This window comes from Macaca thibetana, chromosome 7 (assembly GCF_024542745.1).
Source record: "Macaca thibetana thibetana isolate TM-01 chromosome 7, ASM2454274v1, whole genome shotgun sequence".
Lineage (NCBI taxonomy): Eukaryota > Metazoa > Chordata > Mammalia > Primates > Cercopithecidae > Macaca > Macaca thibetana.
The window spans coordinates 124,547,360-124,566,287 of record NC_065584.1 but is presented as its reverse complement, the minus strand read 5'-3'; the positions used below and the strand labels follow the sequence as shown (position 1 = coordinate 124,566,287).

Sequence of the window (18,928 nt, the reverse complement as noted above, 5' to 3'; positions counted from 1 at the left end):
AGGTCAAGAGATAGAGACCATCCTGGTTAACACGGTAAAACCCCGTCTCTACTAAAAATACAAAAAATTAGCCAGGCGTGGTGGTGGACGCCTGTAGTCCCAGCTACTTGGGAGGCTGAGGGAGGAGAATGGCATGAACCCGGGAGGTGGAGCTTGCAGTGAGCCGAGATCACGTCACTGCACTCCAGCCTGGGCGACACAGTGAGACTCCGTCTCAAAAAAAAAAAAAGAACTAGGCAATGTTAAGCATTAGACTAAATCTCAGGCTGGCTTGCTGACTTGTTTATTTAACCACCAGCTACTATACTTTTTCTTAAAAACAGAAACGCTAAGGATTAGGAAGAAAGGAGAAAAATACGTCCAGAAGGAAAAAGCAGGATAAAAGGGAAAACTATCATCATTTCTCATTACTATCAATGACAAAATGAGAACGTCTCACTTAAATCACATTTAAGTGAGAACGTCTCACTTAAATCTTTTCCCTACATCCCCATTATCCCATCAGACAAATCTTCGAACTTAACTGCTGAAGCCTCTCCCATCCATGCTCCCTTCTGCTTTCATTACCACTACCCTGCCCAAATACCACTCCTTAACATCCTTGCCTGAACCATTCCAATAGCTTATTTATCTGTGTTCAATCCATCTTCCAGAATAGCCGCCATTAATTTTCCTAAAGCAATGTTCAGTAATGAAAATATAAACCTAATTAATAAGTTTATTCCTTAATAAAATATTAACAAATGGTCTTTTAACTCTAACATACTCAAAGGAATACAAACATAAAGGATATACAAAACTTTGGTTACTATTTTCTAATAAATAGAGACAGGGTCTCACTAGGCTGCCCAGGCTGGTCTTGAACACCTAGGCTCTAGGGATCCTCCTGCCTCCACCTGTGCTGGGATTACAGGTGTGAGCTACTACACCTGGCCTGGTTACTTTCATCTTCACAAAGAAGAAAATGCCTCTGGGAAGTAGAATAGGTGCCTCTGCCCACTCTTAATAATTCTCACTTCAAAATATCCAAAAATCACACTCACATAACTGGCTGTTGTGCAGTCTCTTCCACATATGGTGTAAAACTGGGAAGCACAGCGGGTACAGCCATCAGTGACGCTGTATTGCCACGAGGCTGGAGATGAAGAAGAAAACTAAAATTACCATAGTTTTATGTTCTGAGACAGCATATATAGACCATACCTAAATATTCAAGAGGAATTAAAAGAGGTGGTAAAAATACTTCTCTACTCTAAATGTGAAGTCTTTGTTGTGTCAGCAAAGCACTGGATCTAAGAGTCCTTACCCTGTATTCCAAGGACCTGCCTGTGTTCCAAGGGCCTGCTTGCAGCTCATTCTCTTTGGCCCTGGGCACCGGGGGTGCTATCCATGGCTGGACTGTAGGCTTAGACAACTCTGCTATAGAAGCCTCATCAGCATTTTCATCAAAAACAGTAATTCTACTATTACTTTGCATCTGTTGAGGAAATGGATTTTGGAGTCCTCTGTTCTGGCTTGGAGCTAGGAGCAAAAATATTAAAACTTCATGTAAAATGTTTCATTATTAACTTAGATGCCAGATAAAGTATACCTATTCTTCCCCAACTCAAGGAGAATATTTCCACTACAATAGAAAAAAAATATTTTTTTAAATAAAAAACTTAATAAATCAAAAATAGAATCGTTTTATCCATTCTTTGTTACTTATATTCTGCCTTTTCCCTCCTCCAGTCACCCCCCATCTTTTATTCACAGATTTCCAAAAAAGACATTCTACATCTTCCTTCAGTCAGCATTATAACATTATCTAGTTTTATCAGAAACTAACCTAAGTTTTATTCTTCAGTTTTAAACTTTCTCTCAATGGAGTATATCCAGAGATATACTGGAACTAGAGAATACAAAATTAACCCATTTATTAGGGGTTTTCTCTGTTGTGGGGCTGGTTATTAACCAAGCTTCATCACAATCTGGATGAAATAGCCTTTGGGACCATACATTTTCTATATCCTAATTCTAGAATCACCAAGCAACATTCTGATTATTGATAAATTGATACCAGGAAAGAAATAAGAGATTAAAAAAAAGTCTGGTTTACATGTCTAACTGCTATAAATATAATAAATAAAAGCTTATTATTCTCTGTACCTTCTGGTCGATTTTGCTATGAACCTAAAACTGCTCTAAAAAATAGTCAGTGTTGTCCAGATGCAGTGGCTCACACCTATAATCCTATCTACTTGGGAGGCTGAGGCAAGAGGACTGCTTGAGCCTAGGAGTTTGAAGCTGTGGTGAGCTATGATTGCACCACCACGTTTCAGGCAACAGAGCGAGAACCTATCTCTTAAAAAAAAAAAGTCAATGTTAATTAAAACAAAATTATTGCTGATCTTTGGGTATACAGAGAGTCTAATGTCTGGTCCCAAAGGGCTCTGAAGGCAGGGTTCTTAACCATATTAGTATCATTCTCTGAGGCTTTGGTATACATAAGTTTCACTTTAACAACACCTGCTATGTTACTACATATCTTCTTTCAACTTACAATTCAAACTCAGAAAATCTTGATGCTTCCTAAATATTAGGTCTTTCTTAATTAAGACACAAAGTTACTGATGCATTTTGATTTTACTGTACACTGTAATATTAGCTCTCCTTTGACTTCCTTCTTTGTGCTACTCAGTATTCAGCAAACTAGAACAGTGCCCACAGGTATACTTATGTATTATCTGCTTACATGAGTTTACCACTTATGTGATTTTACCACTAAAAACTAACAGTTTTCCGAAATAACATTTAACAAACTTACCCTTGAGAGCACCTCCTACACGGATGATTGGAGCTCTTGCTGTCTTTTTCCCTTTGCTCTTTAGTTCAGCTAGTGTGCTTCGTTGTGGTACAGAAGACTCAAAAACTTCCTCCTCTTCTTCTTTCTCAAGTGCCAACAGAGTTTGTCGAGACACTCGAGCTTGGAATTGTCTAAAGCAGCAGAATGGACAACTAACTTTTAGTGAGGTGACCACGACTTTACCAGACTCTAAATTTCCAATTTGTTAAAGTAAACAAATTAGAAGAATAGGCTGGGGGAAGAATGCAGAAATATCCCAAAGAACATGTTTATTCTCTCGGAAGTAAAGAGAGTCACCTTAAGATCATGAAAAGTTTTGGCTAGAATGATTTAACTTTCCCTTTAAATGCCCAAGTTTGACCAATTTAAATTATTCTGAAAATCACCATTAAGTTGATCTGAGGATCAGGTTAGGGTTATTAAGACTAAGATCACAGAATTTATTAAGATTAGAGTTTCCCCACCAACTTTTTATTAGAAAACTGGACCCACCAATTGTTAATATTATGCCACATCTATTTTATCACTGAGTGTCTTTTTCTATACACATGCATGTGCACACACGCACATATACAGTTTCTCCTGACCTATATGAAATGAAGTTGCATGTGACATGACATTTTACTTTAGCAAAGCTGGCATAAGTTTGAAAAGTAAACTTCCTATGCTGCCGCCACAGTTTTAAGTATTATCAGAAAAGATTCTCCATTCCTACCACTGCTTCATTCAACCAGCCTTGAAAAGTATTATCATAAGAGTAAAAAACCCCCAAAAAACCCAGAATAAATTGCAGGTGCTGGCCAAGATGGAGTATGCCCACTATACCTTTTTTCTCTCTCTCTCTCACTGATAGGATCAAAAACTGTAGACAATATACAAAAAAAGCAACTAACTGAGGGCTCTGAAAAGTCAACAAAAGCAAATGGACTGTGGAGAGGGGTCAAAACTTGAAGAAACAACCCACGCAGGATTGTTTCCTGTTTTTTATTCTTCTATTTTCTCTTGTGGTTTTGAACTGTTGCAATGGTGGTATGTGAATCTGAAACTCCTAAAGAAACCCCAATCCTTACTGGCATAAGGACTGGGAAAAGAGGACTCTGAAGGCCAAAGAATATGGGAGGAGAACTGCAAAAGAATGAGCTGAACAAGAGGATCTCCTAATTCTGTATGTGAATTGGCACACATCTTAGGTTCCCTCTTGAGCTGTGCATGCACAGGGTAGATTCAAAGCAGCACAGAAAAGGCTTTGAGAACTGAACTATGATTAAACCACTGCCCAAGCCCCAGATTAACCCTTAAGCAGGACGTGCATGGGACAGACCCAAAGCAATATAGCAAATGACTTGAAAACTGAACTGACAATGGAACGAATAGCCACACAAGATGACAAAGAACTTGTAATATCTGAAGTGTGGTTGTCTACTAAGACAAAAACATAGATATTCTCCAGAGAATATCAGCCAACAGGATCAGAGTCTTATAACATAGGGTCAGGATAAATGTCCAGGGTACAAGAATTACTTGACACACAAAGAACTAGGAAAATGTGACCAACTTTCAAAGGAAAAAACAATAAGCGAATGCAAACATAAAATGACCCAGATGGTATCGTTTTCAGATGGAGATTTTATTTTATTTTGTTTTTTGAGACAGAGTCTCATTCTGTCACCCAGGCTGGAATACAGTGGCGCAATCTCGGCTCACTACAACCTCTGCCTCCTGGGTTTAAGCGATTCTCTTGCCTCAGCCTCCCGAGTGGCTGAGATTACAGGTACCCACAACCACGCCCAGGTAGTTTTTGTATTTTTAGTAGAGATGGGGTTTCACCATATTGGCCAGGCTGGTCTCTCAAACTCCCGACCTCAAGTGATTTGCCCGCCTTGGCCTCCCAAAGTGTTGGGATTACAGGCGTGAGCCACCGTGCCCAGCTTGGAGATTTTAAAGTACCTAATATAACTATGTTCCATAAGATAAAGGCAAAAACATTTGAAATGAATGGAAGGACAGAAATTCTCAACAGAGAAACAGAAATTATAAAAAAGAATGAAATAGAAATTTTAGAATTGAAAAATACAGTATCTGAAATAAAAAATTTATGTTGAATGGTTTCAATAGCAGGATGGAGATGGAAGAGAAAAGAATAAGTGAACCTGAAGACAGAGCAATAAAAATGGGCCAATCTAAAAAACAAAAAGAAAAATGGCTTAACAGAGCTTCCGGGACCTATGGAATGATACCAAAGTTTAATTTGGCAGATTCTTGGTAGCAGAGTGGGGAGAAATGATCTAAAATTTGTGCAACTGAAGTCCCAGAGAGAGAAAGAAGAAAGAGATGTAGGTATAAAAAAGCATTTAAAAAATAATGGCTGAAAACTTGTCAAATTTTGTGAAAGGCATACATTTGCAAATTCAAAAGGCCCAGTGAACCCCAAACAGATTAAATGTAAAGAAAATCACATCTAGGCAGGGTGTGGTGGCTCATGCTTGTAATCCCAGCACTTTCCAAGGCCAAGGCGGGTGGATTACCTGAGATCAGGAGTTCCAGACCATGCTGACCAACATGGAGAAACCCTATTTCTACTAAAAATAGAAAATTAGCTGGGTGTGGTGGCGGATGCCTGTAATCCTAGCTACTCGAGAGGCTGAGGCAGGAGAATCGCTTGAACCCAGGAGGTGGAGGTTGCTGTGAGCTGAGATTGTGCCACTGCACTCCAGCCTGGGTGACAGAGCTCGACTCTGCCTCAAAAAAAAAAAAAAAAAATCACATCTAGACACATCACAATCAAACTTCTGAAAGCCCAAGCTAAACAAGAAAAAATCTGGGACAAGGCCAGAGAAAAATCAACACATTATGTATAGGTCAGGAACTACTAAATGACTACAGATTTCTTATTAGAAACCACGGAGGGCCGGGCGCAGTGGCCCATGCCTGTAATCCCAGCACTTTGGGAGGCCGAGGCATGCGGATCATGAGGTCAGGAGATCGAACCATCCTACCTCAGTGAAACCCTGTCTCTACTAAAAATACAAAAAGTAGCCAGTTGTGGTAGCAGGTGTCTGTAATCCCAGCTACTCGGGAGGCTGAGGCAGGAGAATGGCGCGAACCCGGGAGGCAGAGCTTGCAGAGCGCCAGGATTGCGCCACTGCACTCCAGCCTGGGTGACAGAGCAAGACTCCGTCTCAAAAAAAAAAAAGGAAAGAAAGCACAGAGGCCAGAAGACAGTGGAATAACATCATTAAAGTGGTGAAAGAAAATAAATGTTGGCTGGGCATGGTGGCTCATGCCTGTAATCCCAGCACTTTGGGAGGCCAAGGTGGGCAGATCATTTGAGGTCAGGAGTTTGAGACCAGCCCAGCCAATGTGATGAAATCCCATATCTTCTAAAAATACAAAAATCAGCCGGGTGTGGTGGTGCATGCCTATAGTCCCAGCTACTTAGCTACTCGGGAGGCTGAGGCAAGAGAATCACTTGAGCTTGGGAGGTGGAGGTTGCAGAGAACCGAAATCGTGCCATCCATTGCACTCCAGCCTGGGCGACAGAGCGAGACTCCATCTCAAAAAGAAAAGAAAAGAAAAGAAAAGTGGACCCAGAATACTATATCCAGTAAAAATATCTTTCAGGAAAGAAGATGAAATGAAGACATTCTCAGATGAAGAAAAACTAGGAGAACTGACAACAGACCTGCTCTGAAAGAAAATGGCTATAAGAAGTTCTTCAGGCCGGGCGCGGTGGCTCAAGCCTGTAATCCCAGCACTTTGGAGGCCGAGACGGGTGGATCACGAGGTCAGGAGATCGAGACCATCCTGGCTAACACGGTGAAACCCTGTCTCTACTAAAAAATACAAAAAAAAAACTAGCCGGGCGAGGTGGCGGGTGCCTGTAGTCCCAGCTACTCGGGAGACTGAGGCAGGAGAATGGCGTGGACCCGGGAGGCGGAGCTTGCAGTGAGCTGAGATCCGGCCACTGCACTCCAGCCTGGGAGACAGAGGGAGACTCCGTCTCAAAAAAAAAAAAAAAAAAAAGTTGTTCTTCAGACTAAAGGGAAATGATACTAGAAGGGAACTTGGAGCTTCAGGAATGAAGAAAGAACAACAACAAGAAAAAAGGGTAAACACAAAAGACTATTTTCCTAAGTTACTTAAGATATATATATGGCTTTTGAAAGCAAAACAAAATATTGTCTGGTGGGGTTTTTAATGCATATAGATGCAATACATATGGCAAGTATACCAAAAGAGTAGGGAATATAAAGGAACCTTTATGGTTATAAAGCTTCTGTATTTTACTTTAAATGGTAAAATATTAACTCTAAGTAGAATGTGAAAGTTTAGGTATATTATATACCTTATAGCAACCACATAAAAAGTTGTAATAGACAAAAAGCCGATAATACAATTTAAAATGAAATACTAAAAAATATTCAGATAATCCAAAAGAAGGTAGGAAAGAGGACAAGGAGGAACAAAAGACATGGAACAAATAATAAAATAGTAGACCTAAACCCAACAACATTAAAAATTCTATTGAATGGTCTCAACATAACAAAAAAGATATTGTTAGAGTTCATGGAAAAAACACGATCCAACTATTTGCTGTGTATAAGAAACCCACTTAAAAAATATAAAGACGGCCGGGCGCGGTGGCTCAAGCCTGTAATCCCAGCACTTTGGGAGGCCGAGACGGGCGGACCACGAGGCCAGGAGATCGAGAGACGATCCCGGCTAACACGGTGAAACCCCGTCTCTACTAAAAAATACAAAAAAACTAGCCGGGCGAGGTGGCGGGCGCCTGTAGTCCCAGCTACTCGGGAGGCTGAGGCGGGAGAACGGCGTAAACCCGGGAGGCGGAGCTTGCAGTGAGCTGAGATCCGGCCACTGCACTCCAGCCTGGGTGACAGAGCAAGACTCCGTCTCAAAAAAAAAAAAAAAAAAAAAAAAAAATATAAAGACATAGACAGGTTATAAGTTAAAGAAGTTAATTAACATAAGTGTCACTAAAGTTGGTATATAACCCTCCACTGCTAAATTCGACTGGCTTAACAAAAAGGTAAAAAGAAAATGACACAAAAACCTGTTACACAAATGTTCACACAGTACTATTTTGTAATAGTCAAAAGTTGCAAACAACCTAAAGGTTCACTAACTGATGAATGGATAAATAAAATGGATAAATAATATTCATATGATAGAATATCATTCGGCAATAAACAGGAATAAAGTACTGATACATGTCGCAACTATGTTCATTTATGATGAACCTTGAAAATAGTATGCTGAAAATCCCCGTTCCACCCTCCCTTCCCTGGAAAAAAAAAAAAAAAAGGAAATAGTATGCTAAGTGAAAGAAGCCAATCACAAAAGACCATGTATTGTAGGATTCCGTTTAACTGAAAAGTCCAGAATAAGCAAATCCATAGGCACGAAGAGCAGAGCAGTGGTTGCCTAGGAGCGAGGTAAGTAGGAATGGGGAGTGACTGCTACTGGGCATGGGGTTCATTTTAGGGTGTGAAAAATGTTCTAAAATTAGATTGTAATGATGATTACACAACTCTAAAAGTGTTTTGTTTTTTTTTTGTTTCTTTTTTGTTTTGTTTTTTAAAGTAAAGAAAGGGAAAAGATGTATCACACAAACAAAAAGGAAGCTGGGGTAGCTGTACTAATATCAGACCAGGTAGACTTCTGAACAAGGAGTATTATCAGGGATAAAGGGAGACATTATATAATGATACAGGGGTCAATTCTAAATGTTTATGCATCTAACAACAGAACTTCAAAATATATTAAGCAAAATTGATGGGACTAAAAGAAATAGACAAAATCACAAAAAGGCTTCAAAACCCTTCTTAGTAATTGATATAACAAGTAGACAGAAAGTCATCAACGATACAGAAGACCAGAACAGACTACCAGTCAACTTGCCCTATATTTACAGAATATTATACTCTAAAAAACAGAATACACGTATTTTTCACGTGTACATGAAACATTCAACAAGATAAACCATAATCTGGGTGATAAAACAAATCTTAACAAATTTAAGACTTGAAACCATATACATTATGTTCTCTGACCACTATGGAATTAAACTAGATATCAATAACAGATATCTGAAAAATCCAAAAACACTTACTAACTTAAGTAATACATTCTAAGTAACTTATGGGTCAAAAGGAAGACACAAGACAAGTTAGAAAATATTTTGAACTAAATTGAAATGAAAATACAGTATATCACAACTTGTGGGATACAACTAAAGCAGTGCTTAGAAGGGAATTTAGAGCATTAAATGTTTATATTAGAAAAAGAGAAAGGTCTAGAATCAGTGATCTAGGCTTTCACCTTAAACTACAAAAAGAAGAGCAAGTTATACCCAAAGTAAACGGAAAGAAATAAAGTGCAGAAATAAAATTAAGAACAGAAAATCATTAAGAGAAAAAAAAAAAAAATCAATGAACCCAAAAGCTGGTTTTCTAAAACAATCAATAAAATTGATATCTTAGCTACACTGAGAAGACACAAATTACCAATATCAGGAGAAAGAGGGAGAATCACTACATAACCTGCAGACATTAAAAGCATAGTAAGGGAATATTATGAACAAGTCTATGCCCACAAACTCATTAACTTGGATGAATGGATCAATTCCTTGAAAGACAAAAATCTACCGAAGTTTACTTAAAAAAAAAAAAAGCCTAAATAAATGGAGAATTATACCATATTCCTGTATAATCCTAATCAAAATCCCAGAAAGCTGATTCTAAAACTTATATAGAAAGTCAAATGAACTACCAGAGTTAAATGTAAGAACAAAGTTAGAGGACTCATTTTATCTGCTTTCTAGACTTACTATAAGGGTATAGATAGCATGGTAAACACTAATGGATAGACACAGACATCGGTAGAAAAAAACAGAATAATAGAAATAAACCTACATAAATATGATCAACTAATTTTTTTTTTTTTTTTTTTTTTTTTTTTTTTTTTTGAGACGGAGTCTCGCTCTGTCGCCCAGGCTGGAGTGCAGTGGCGCGATCTCGGCTCACTGCAAGCTCCGCCTCCCGGGTTCACGCCATTCTCCTGCCTCAGCCTCCCGAGTAGCTGGGACTACAGGCGCCCACAACCGCGCCCGGCTAATTTTTTGTATTTTTAGTAGAGACGGGGTTTCACCGTGGTCTCGATCTCCTGACCTTGTGATCCGCCCGCCTCGGCCTCCCAAAGTGCTGGGATTACAGGCGTGAGCCACCGTGCCCGGCCAACTAATTTTTTTTAAATCAAGGTATAAAGGCAATTCAATGGAGAAAGATTAGTCTTCTCAACAAATGGCACTGGAGCAAATGAACATTAAAATGCTAAAAAAAAAAAAAAAAAAACCTCTAACTTCTACAAAAATTAACTCAAAATGGATCAGCGATCTAAATGTAAAAAGTGAAATTATAAAACTTGAAGATGAAAATCTCTACGACAACCTTTGGCTAGATAAAAAATTCTTAGACACATCAAAAGCACAATTCATACAAGAAAATCTTGTAAATTAGACTTCTTTAAAATTAAAAACTTCTGTTCTAAAAAAGACAGCTAAGAAAATGAACAGACCAGGCTTAAGCCAAGAGAAAATATTTTCAAATCACATATCTGACAAAGGCTTATATTTACAATCTATAAAGAACTTTTACAACTCAAATGCATTATGCTAAATCAAAGAAGCCAGACTCAAAAGGCTGTATATTATATGACTCCATTTATATGGCACTCTAGAAAAGGCAAAACCACAGGGCTGGAGAATAAATCAGTGTTTGCCAGGGGTTTGGGTTAAGCAAAGGCACTAACTACAAAGGGAATTCTTCTTCTTCTTTTTTTTTTAATTATACTTTAAGTTCTAGGGTATATGTGCACAACATGCAGGTTTGTTACATATGTATACATATGCCATGTTGGTGTGCTGCACCCATTAAATTGTCATTTACATTAGGTATATCTCCTAATGCTATCCCTCCCCTCCTCCCCCCACCCCACGACAGGCCCCGTTGTGTGATGTTCCCTACAAAGGGAATTCTTTTAGGGAGTGTGAAATTATTCTGTATCTTGGTAGTGTTGATGATTACAAGTCTTTTTACTCATAGTACTGTATACCAAAGAGTGGATTTTACTCTATGATAAATAAAATTTTTTAAATATATCTTTAAAAAAATTGAATAGTAACTAAGTAAACTTAACATGCCAATCCACCAGAAAGCACTTTATTCAGACGCAAAAAAGAGATAATTTATTTCTATTATTTTTAAAGAGTTAAGACAAGCTCCAAAGAAAGTTTACCGGTGCTGGGACTGTAGTCTTTCTAGTGGTTCAGCCTTCTGTTGAATCCCTTCCTGAAATATCGCATCTGCTTTCCTAAAGTTTTCTCTAGCTTCATATTCTTCTGCCCATGAGATATAGAACTGAGCAAGTGAAACACCAATCCCTTGGTTGTGCAAGTAACTGTACATATCCAAAGGCTCATTGCATAAACGCCCCTGTAACAAAAGTGTTAACAGTTAACTAATTTCTATTCACATATTGAATGCCTATTAGATGCCAAACAATCACTGGAGATACTACATGCAATTCCTGTATTGAAAAAAAATCCATTATTACAATGTGATAAGGACCATACACTGGGAGGACCTAAAAAAGAGACAAAATTGAGAGATTTGTAAGAAGAAGAGTTGGAGAGTAAAGGCTTCAAGAAGGAGTAATAAGCCAGGTGCAGTGGCTTACGCCTGTAATTACAGCACTTTGGGAAGCCGAGGTAGGAGTAGGAGGATCACTTGAGGTTCGGAGTTTGAGACAAGCCTGGGCAACATAACAAGACCCTACAACAAAATTTAAAAATTTAGCTGGGCATGGTGGAAGGTGCCTATAGTCCCAGCTACCCAGGAGGCTGAGGCAGGAGAATCACTTGAGTCCCAGAGTTTGAGGCTGCAGTGAACTATGACAGTGCCACTGCACTCTAGCCTAGGTGACAGAGTGAGACCCTGTCTCTAAAGAAAAGAAAAAAAAGCGGGGAGGAAGGGGTTAACATTTGAGCTTAGCCCTGAAGGAGAAATGGACTTTCATCAGGTGGAAACTGGGAAGGGAAGGGTATTTCAGCCACAGAAAATAGCATAAGCAAAGATACAGAAAATAGCATAAGCAAAGATACAGAAAATTAAAAGTTATGCAGGGGTCCAGGTAAGGTAGCAGTCTGGAGAAAAAGGCTGTGATAGGCCTTGAATGTCAAGCTAATCAATTTTGAATCTGCCTAATAGTAATTGTTATATGTGTTAAGGGTGGGTGAGCGATAAGCAAAGGAATGACATAGTCAAATCTGTGTTTTAGAAGGGACATTATGAGACCATATACAATGTAGATTATTAGCAAGAGGGAGGAAAATATCACTAAAAACCTCACATCATAAACATTTTGATAAATGTTTTCAGTCTTTTTTTCCTTAAGGATAAAAGGTTATATATTATCTTATAAAGTTTTGATCATAATAAAATTTGCTTTTATTCCACTATAATACTGCATCATTCACTTTTCCATGCTGCCTGCTTACACTTAACCATTATTTTTTATTTTTATTTTTATTTCTAGAGACAAGGTCTTGCTCTGCTGCCCAGGCTGGACTGCAGTGGCACAATCATAGTTCACTGCAGCCTCGAATTCTTTTCACTATTATTTTTAAACGAACGCATCATGTTTCATCTAATAGAGCTTCCATAATTTAACTGTTCATCTACTTCTGGATATTTAAACAACTTCTAATTTTTGCCCAATTATAAATAATTCTAAAATAAATAACTTCATGCATACAACCTTTCACATTTTACATTATTCCATTAAGAGAAATTCCTAGAACTATGTTAAAAGGTAACAAATTGCTTTCTGAGATGGTTGTAAAAATTGTTAATGCTAAAATTTAATAATTCGCAAAAATACTCATTCCACCAGACTCTCATCAGCATTAGAAGCTATTAAAAACAATTCCTAATTTTACATAAAAATAGCATTTTTTTTTCTTTTTGAGACGGAGTCTCACTCTGTCGCCAGGCTGGAGTGCAGCAGCGCAATCTTGGCTCACTGCTACTTCCGCCTCCTGGGTTCAAGTGGTTCTCCTGCCTCAGCCTCCCAAGTAGCTGGGACTACAGGCACGCACCACCACGCCGGGCTAATTTTTGTATTTTTAGTAGAGACGGGTTTTCACCATGTTGCCAGGATGGTCTCTATCTCTTGACCTCGTGATCTATCCACCTCAGCCTCCCAAAGTGCTGGGATTACAGGCATGAGCCACCGCTCCCGGCCAAAAATAGCATTTCAATGTTCTAGTTAGGAGTTCTTTTACTACTAGAGAAGCTACCATTTGTTACTTTACTAAATGTCTCCTATTTATCTGTTCCTAATTGTCTAGCCTAGATTAAGTCCTTCTTGTATGTGTTCCTATAGAACTCGTAATTTTGTTTTTGTTACAGTTACAATTAATGGCTTCACATTTGTCTTTCAGATAAACTAAGCTCTACAAAGTCAGAAGACATTGCTATCTATTATATGCTAGCCCTTAATCATGGTCTAGTACAACAAATGCTTAAATAAATGAAATGTTTTATTTATATCTTTAACAAAAATGATTAGTATTTTATAGTTTAATTTTGCAGTAATTCAGTAAACGGATTTTTCTTGCTTATTTAAATTAGCGATGTTTTCTCATATGTGGTGGTGTTTCAAGAAAAGTTATAATTCTGAATGTGCTACCAGCATAAGATCCAATCTTTGATATCTGTCACTACATAAATATAGTTTAACAGTGATTTCACTACTTTGAGAGCTTTCTGAATGGTTCTGGTGTTCTTGTGCATGGGACAGCCAGTAAAGATCAGGTTATTCAGAGTGCTGAATGAGATCACTTAAGAAATAACATAAATAAAAGGACTATATGGTTAGATTAATAGATCTAAAAGTTAAATAAACCTTTTTTTTGGTAACCCTTAAATTGCCAAACTAAAATAATTTTATACCTTTAAATAAAAATACCAGATGTTTTCCAGAAACAATTTTTTCCTTAGCTAGACTGTAGGAGTCACATAAAATAACTCACTGGAGAAATCCTTCTGCAAAGCAAAAGAAAGTAGTGTGAAGAATTAATCTGTTACTCCTCTTGACCAGAACCACAAAGAAAAAGCAATAGTTTAATATGTACCAAGTCAGCCATATACAAAGTTCAGATTATTGCTGATCATTCTAGTGCTGATCATTTGAATTTGATAGTTGTCTATACCAGTGCTTCTCAAATAATCTGTGGCAAAGGGGCCAGTTTTATTGTGTGTATGTGTGTGTTCCATTATGGACTGATATAAAATACAATAAAAACAGAAGTTACTCGAAGAATGATGATGTGTTTGGATGTCCTGGCAACATCAAATTGTTACCAAAGTTTCTAAAGCTCACTTTCAATTTTTGTACTTATCTCACACAGTATGCAAACCCTTCTTTCAGTAGCACTGATCTAGATTATGCTTTTTATGATACTGGCTTGTTTTCCCTATTGATTTGTAAGAATTCTTGATAAATGTGTCCTGAGTTATTAGTAGTTTATGTGGAGGTAGGTATGGTGGCTTATACCTGTAGTCTTAGCACTTTGGGAGGCTGAAGTGGGAGGATCGTTTGAGGCCAGGAGTGGGAGGCTGCAGTGAGCTATGATCCTGCCTCTGCACTATAGCCTGGATGATAGATTGACACCCCATATGTTAAGAAAAACAAAAAAACAAAAAAACAAAAAACTAATAAATAAACAGTTTAGCTGTTTAAATTTAGCAACTGTTTCTTCTAAGTTGTTCCTTGTCTTTTTTTTTTTTTAGAGGTAGGATAATAATCTGTGGCAAAGGGGCCAGTTTTATTGTGTGTATGTGTGTGTTCCATTATGGACAGGGTCAACTGTATTGGAAGTTTAAAATAGTCCTCCTCAAGACTTATTTTAGTAAGAAATTTATTTCTTACTTTATTTTAGTAAGAAATCTTATCACTTTTAATGTCGAGAGATTTGTTTTAGAAAGAAATCTTATCAGTTTTAATGTCAATATTTCATCATATTGCAGTGGTTGTAAATAATTCCAAATATTTATTTTTTTTTCTATTTTAGAATAAAAGCAGTAATATTAATGTCTAAGAAACCGTGGTCATTTTTTAAATGAAAAATATGCTTTTCCTACATGTCAAGTGAGACAGTACAAAGTAGTGCTGGGATTACAGGCATGAGCCACCATGCCCAGCTGAGGCAGACATTTTTGGCTGTAGCAATACACTAGGTGAAAAAAGTCCAAAGACCAATAAAAAACTAAAATATCACTTCTTTATGTTGATGACTTTCATAAGGGAGTAAAAGGGATACCAGAATCACAGAGGGAAGTTTTTCCCCAAACAACCACACTGCTGCCAAATGTTAGTTCCTGCACCTTCCCATCCAGTACAGTTGAATGGCCCAATTATGTTTTTCTGCTTTGGTTTTTGTTTTTTTGAGACAGGATCTTGCTCTGTCACCTGGGCTGGTGTACAGTGGTGCAATCTCAGCTCATTGTAGTCTGGACTTCCCGGGCTCAAGTGACCCTCCCACCTCAGCCTCCTGAGGAGCTGGGACTACAGGTGCTGTGCCACCACACCTGGCTAATTTTTGTACTTACTGTAGAGATGGGGTTTCACCATGTTGCCCTGACTAGTCTTGAACTCCTGGACTCAAGCAATCAGCCCACCTCAGCCTCCCAAAATGTTGGGACCAGAGACATGAACCACTACACCCAGTTATGTTTAGAATAAATAAGTAAGTAATCTGGGTTAGGGGTGTTGGCTTATGGCTACACCCAGCACTTTGGGAGGCCCAGCACTTTGGGAGGTCAAATAATTCCAGCACTTTGGGAGGAGGCCAAGGTGGGAGGATGGCTTGAGCTCATGAGTTCGAGACCAGCCTGGGCAACAGAGAGAGACGTCATCTCTACTAAAAATTGAAAAATTAGCTGGATGTAATGGCATAGCACCTGTAGTCCCAGCTACTCAGGAGGCTGAGGTGAGAGGATTGCTTGAGCCCAGGAGGTTTAGTCTGCAGTGAGCCATGATGGAGCCACTGCACTCCAGCCTGGGTGACAGAGTGAGACCCTGTTTCAAAAATTAAAATAAATTAATAATCCATACTCATTGAGAGATCTACAGACTTTGCAATCAATCTTAAAAGGGCGAAAATACCTTATTATACTATATTTAAGTCCACCTTTAAGTAGAACCAATTTAAGAAGTATTGCATATTTATTAAATGTTTCCAATCTACTAAATGGTTCAAAATGGCTCAGGTTTTACTTTCTCTTAGTTTAAAACTCAGATGACACTTGAGAAAGACTTACTAATTTAAGCCAGAGATTGAGAAATCGAGGATCACTATAATATCGTTTTTCTCCTTGTAGTGCTTCTACAGCTCTTTCTAATAACGTTGACATATTACTCTCCTTCCCACCTTGAGGATAGTTCTGCTCTGTCCAGCTAATATACCTAAATGGGAAGAAAAAGATAAGAACACATTTTAAACTGAACAGATACTTTTGTTCCTGCTCCAAGACCCATTCTGGATTTAAGCAGAAGTAAAGCATGTTTCTTTTGAGGTCCTCAATGACATACCCTAAGCCTGTATCCCTCAAACTTCTCCAAAGTATCTCTAATACATGCTTCTGGGAAAAACTGAGGATAGGGATACAAGGGTGTAGTTCAAAGGCATACATCATAAACTCGAAATTTTCTGAATCTTAAACACCTCAGGAAAATATATTATGATTATTCTGGATCTCTGTGCTGCCAGGACACCACTCTCTACTCTGACACACACTCCATATACCCCAATTTGAGAAACATGGCCATAAGGACTTATCTGTTAATGTTTCTATTGTCCTTGTGAAATAAAAAGACCCACCTATCCCAAACATCCAGAGGGTCATGTCCAGTGTAAAATCGAATTTCAGATTCAAATGCCCTGAAATTTAAACAGAAAAAGTTAGCATATGCAATAGTGACAACAGCCAATGAACAAGTATCACTTCCATTTTTATTCATGTAATAAGTAGGTCATATTGATCTAAATTATTGCACTAGAGTTTATGGGTTTGTTAAATAATAGAAAAAGGCCAGCCATGGTGGCGAATGCCCGTAATCCCAACACTTTGGGAGGCCAAGGGGGGGTGGATCACCTGAGGTCAGGAGTTTGAGACCAGCCTGGGCAACATGGTGAAACCCCGTCTCTACTAAAAATACAAAAATTAGCTGGGCGTGGTGCCAAGCACCTGTAATCCCAGATATTCGGGAAGCTGAGGTGGGAGGAGCGCTTCAACCCAGAAGTAGAGGTTACAGTGAGCAGAGATCGCAGCACGGCACTTCAGCCTGAGCAACAGAGCGAGATTATGTCTCAAAAAAAAAAAAAAAAAAGAATAGAAATAAGATTCTACTTAACATAAGAAGAGAGAGAAAATATATAGAAATTAGAGAAATAAATTTCAAGACAACATACAGAAAAGTAGTATTAATATCACACAGCAGTTAAAAACTCTGGAACAAGACAACCTAGATTCAAATTCAGCTCCACCAATCACAAGCTGAGTAACATGGACAAGCTACTTAAAACTCTGTTTTCAGTTTCTTTATTTGTAAAAGGGGATAATAATAGTACTTTTTTATTAGGTTGACCAGTCTTAAATGTAAAGGGTTTACACACATGAACAAATATATAAATAAGAATTTTAAAGTTCAAAAAAAAAATTCCATGGGTAACATTAGTCAGAGAAGAATAATACCATAGATAATTTGGAGAATACCTCAAAGAAAGGGTAACATATGACTATAAAATGCTGGCAAAGGCAGGGAGGGCTAAGACCAAGTTAAGACTGACCAGTTAGAATAGAGGGGAAGAATTAGGTAATAAGCCATAATTTGGATAAATGATTAATAAAAATTGGATAAGAAGTTATGTTTGATCTAAAAATAATAAATTAGTTCCTGTCACATGGGAATCTATACTCTAATAAGAAAAACAAAGTACACAAATGAAAAATGAACTAGTAATACAAAGCGGTATACGAAATTATAGTTGCCAAGAATGGATAGTAAAGGCTTTAAGAAGTCAAAAGGAGGTATCACAGAAGTAGCCTCAGAAGGTGAGACTCTGAAGGAACCACGGAATTTGAAAGAAAAACAGTTTTTTCAAGACAGAGGGAAACTAATATTGAATAAAATTACGAAGGTGGAAGAGTTCATCCAAAGGAAGGTGAGTGGACCCTAAGCTATAACATAAAGTCAGTACCGAGAACAAACGGAGACCCCTGGAGAAGTAAGAAGCATATGCTTTAAATGTAAATTTAAAGACTTTGGATTCCATCTACTCCAGCCACTATTGGAGGGCATCTTAAATATAAGATTTCAAAAAGATTAATCAAGAACTTTATAAGGATAGCCAGGCATAAGAAGAAGGGACCACAATTATGAGGCTAATATGGCAATTAAAGTGTGAAATAATGAGATTATCTGCAGAAATGGTGAAAAAATAAAATCTAAGATGTTACTGATAAAAATCAGCAATCTTATCAATTGATCTGTAGATTCAAACCAACGTAATCAAAATCCCAGTAGGTTCTTTTCTTTTTTCTCTTTTTTTTTTTTTTTGAGACAGAATTTCACTCTTGTTGCCCAGGCTGGAGTGCAACGGCGCGATCTCAGCTCACCACAACCTCTGCCTCCTGGGTTCAAGCGATTCTCCTGTCTCAGCCTCCCAAGTAGCTGGGATTACAGGCATGTGCCACCATGCCCGGCTAATTTTGTATTTCTAGTAGAGATAGGGTTTCTCCATGTTGGTCAGGCTGGTCTCAAACTCCTCACCTCAGGTGATCCGCCCGCCTCGGCCTCCTAAAGTGCTGGGATTACAGGCGTGAGCCACCACGCCCAGCCTTTTTTTTCTCCTTTTCAGTATGCTCTTTTCTAGAAATTGCCAAGATGATTTCAAAAGTTGTTTGCAAAGGCAAAGGACCAAGAATAACTAAAGCAATTCTG

At 38.2% G+C, this 18,928-nt stretch overlaps 2 protein-coding genes across 8 annotated transcripts in view; one reads left to right on the top strand and one right to left on the bottom strand.

Annotated features, from left to right (window-relative positions):
- Positions 1-18,928, top strand: part of SRP14 (signal recognition particle 14) — a 227,747-nt gene that overhangs the window by 89,179 nt on the left and 119,640 nt on the right. The gene's annotated exons all lie outside the window — the stretch shown is intronic.
- Positions 1-18,928, bottom strand: part of BUB1B (BUB1 mitotic checkpoint serine/threonine kinase B) — a 62,483-nt gene that overhangs the window by 36,502 nt on the left and 7,053 nt on the right. For 5 of the 6 annotated variants that reach the window (XM_050799402.1, XM_050799403.1, XM_050799404.1 and 2 more), the window contains exons 3-8: positions 16,806-16,865; positions 16,246-16,390; positions 11,159-11,355; positions 2,807-2,976; positions 1,307-1,521; positions 1,044-1,135 (exon numbers count right to left, since the gene is read on the bottom strand). In XM_050799402.1, the coding sequence (XP_050655359.1) occupies positions 1,044-1,135; positions 1,307-1,521; positions 2,807-2,976; positions 11,159-11,355; positions 16,246-16,390; positions 16,806-16,865 (879 nt within the window). Of the gene's footprint in view, positions 1-1,043; positions 1,136-1,306; positions 1,522-2,806; positions 2,977-11,158; positions 11,356-13,875; positions 13,942-16,245; positions 16,391-16,805; positions 16,866-18,928 lie in introns of those variants that run through there. The other variant, XM_050799407.1, reaches the window with a different exon arrangement.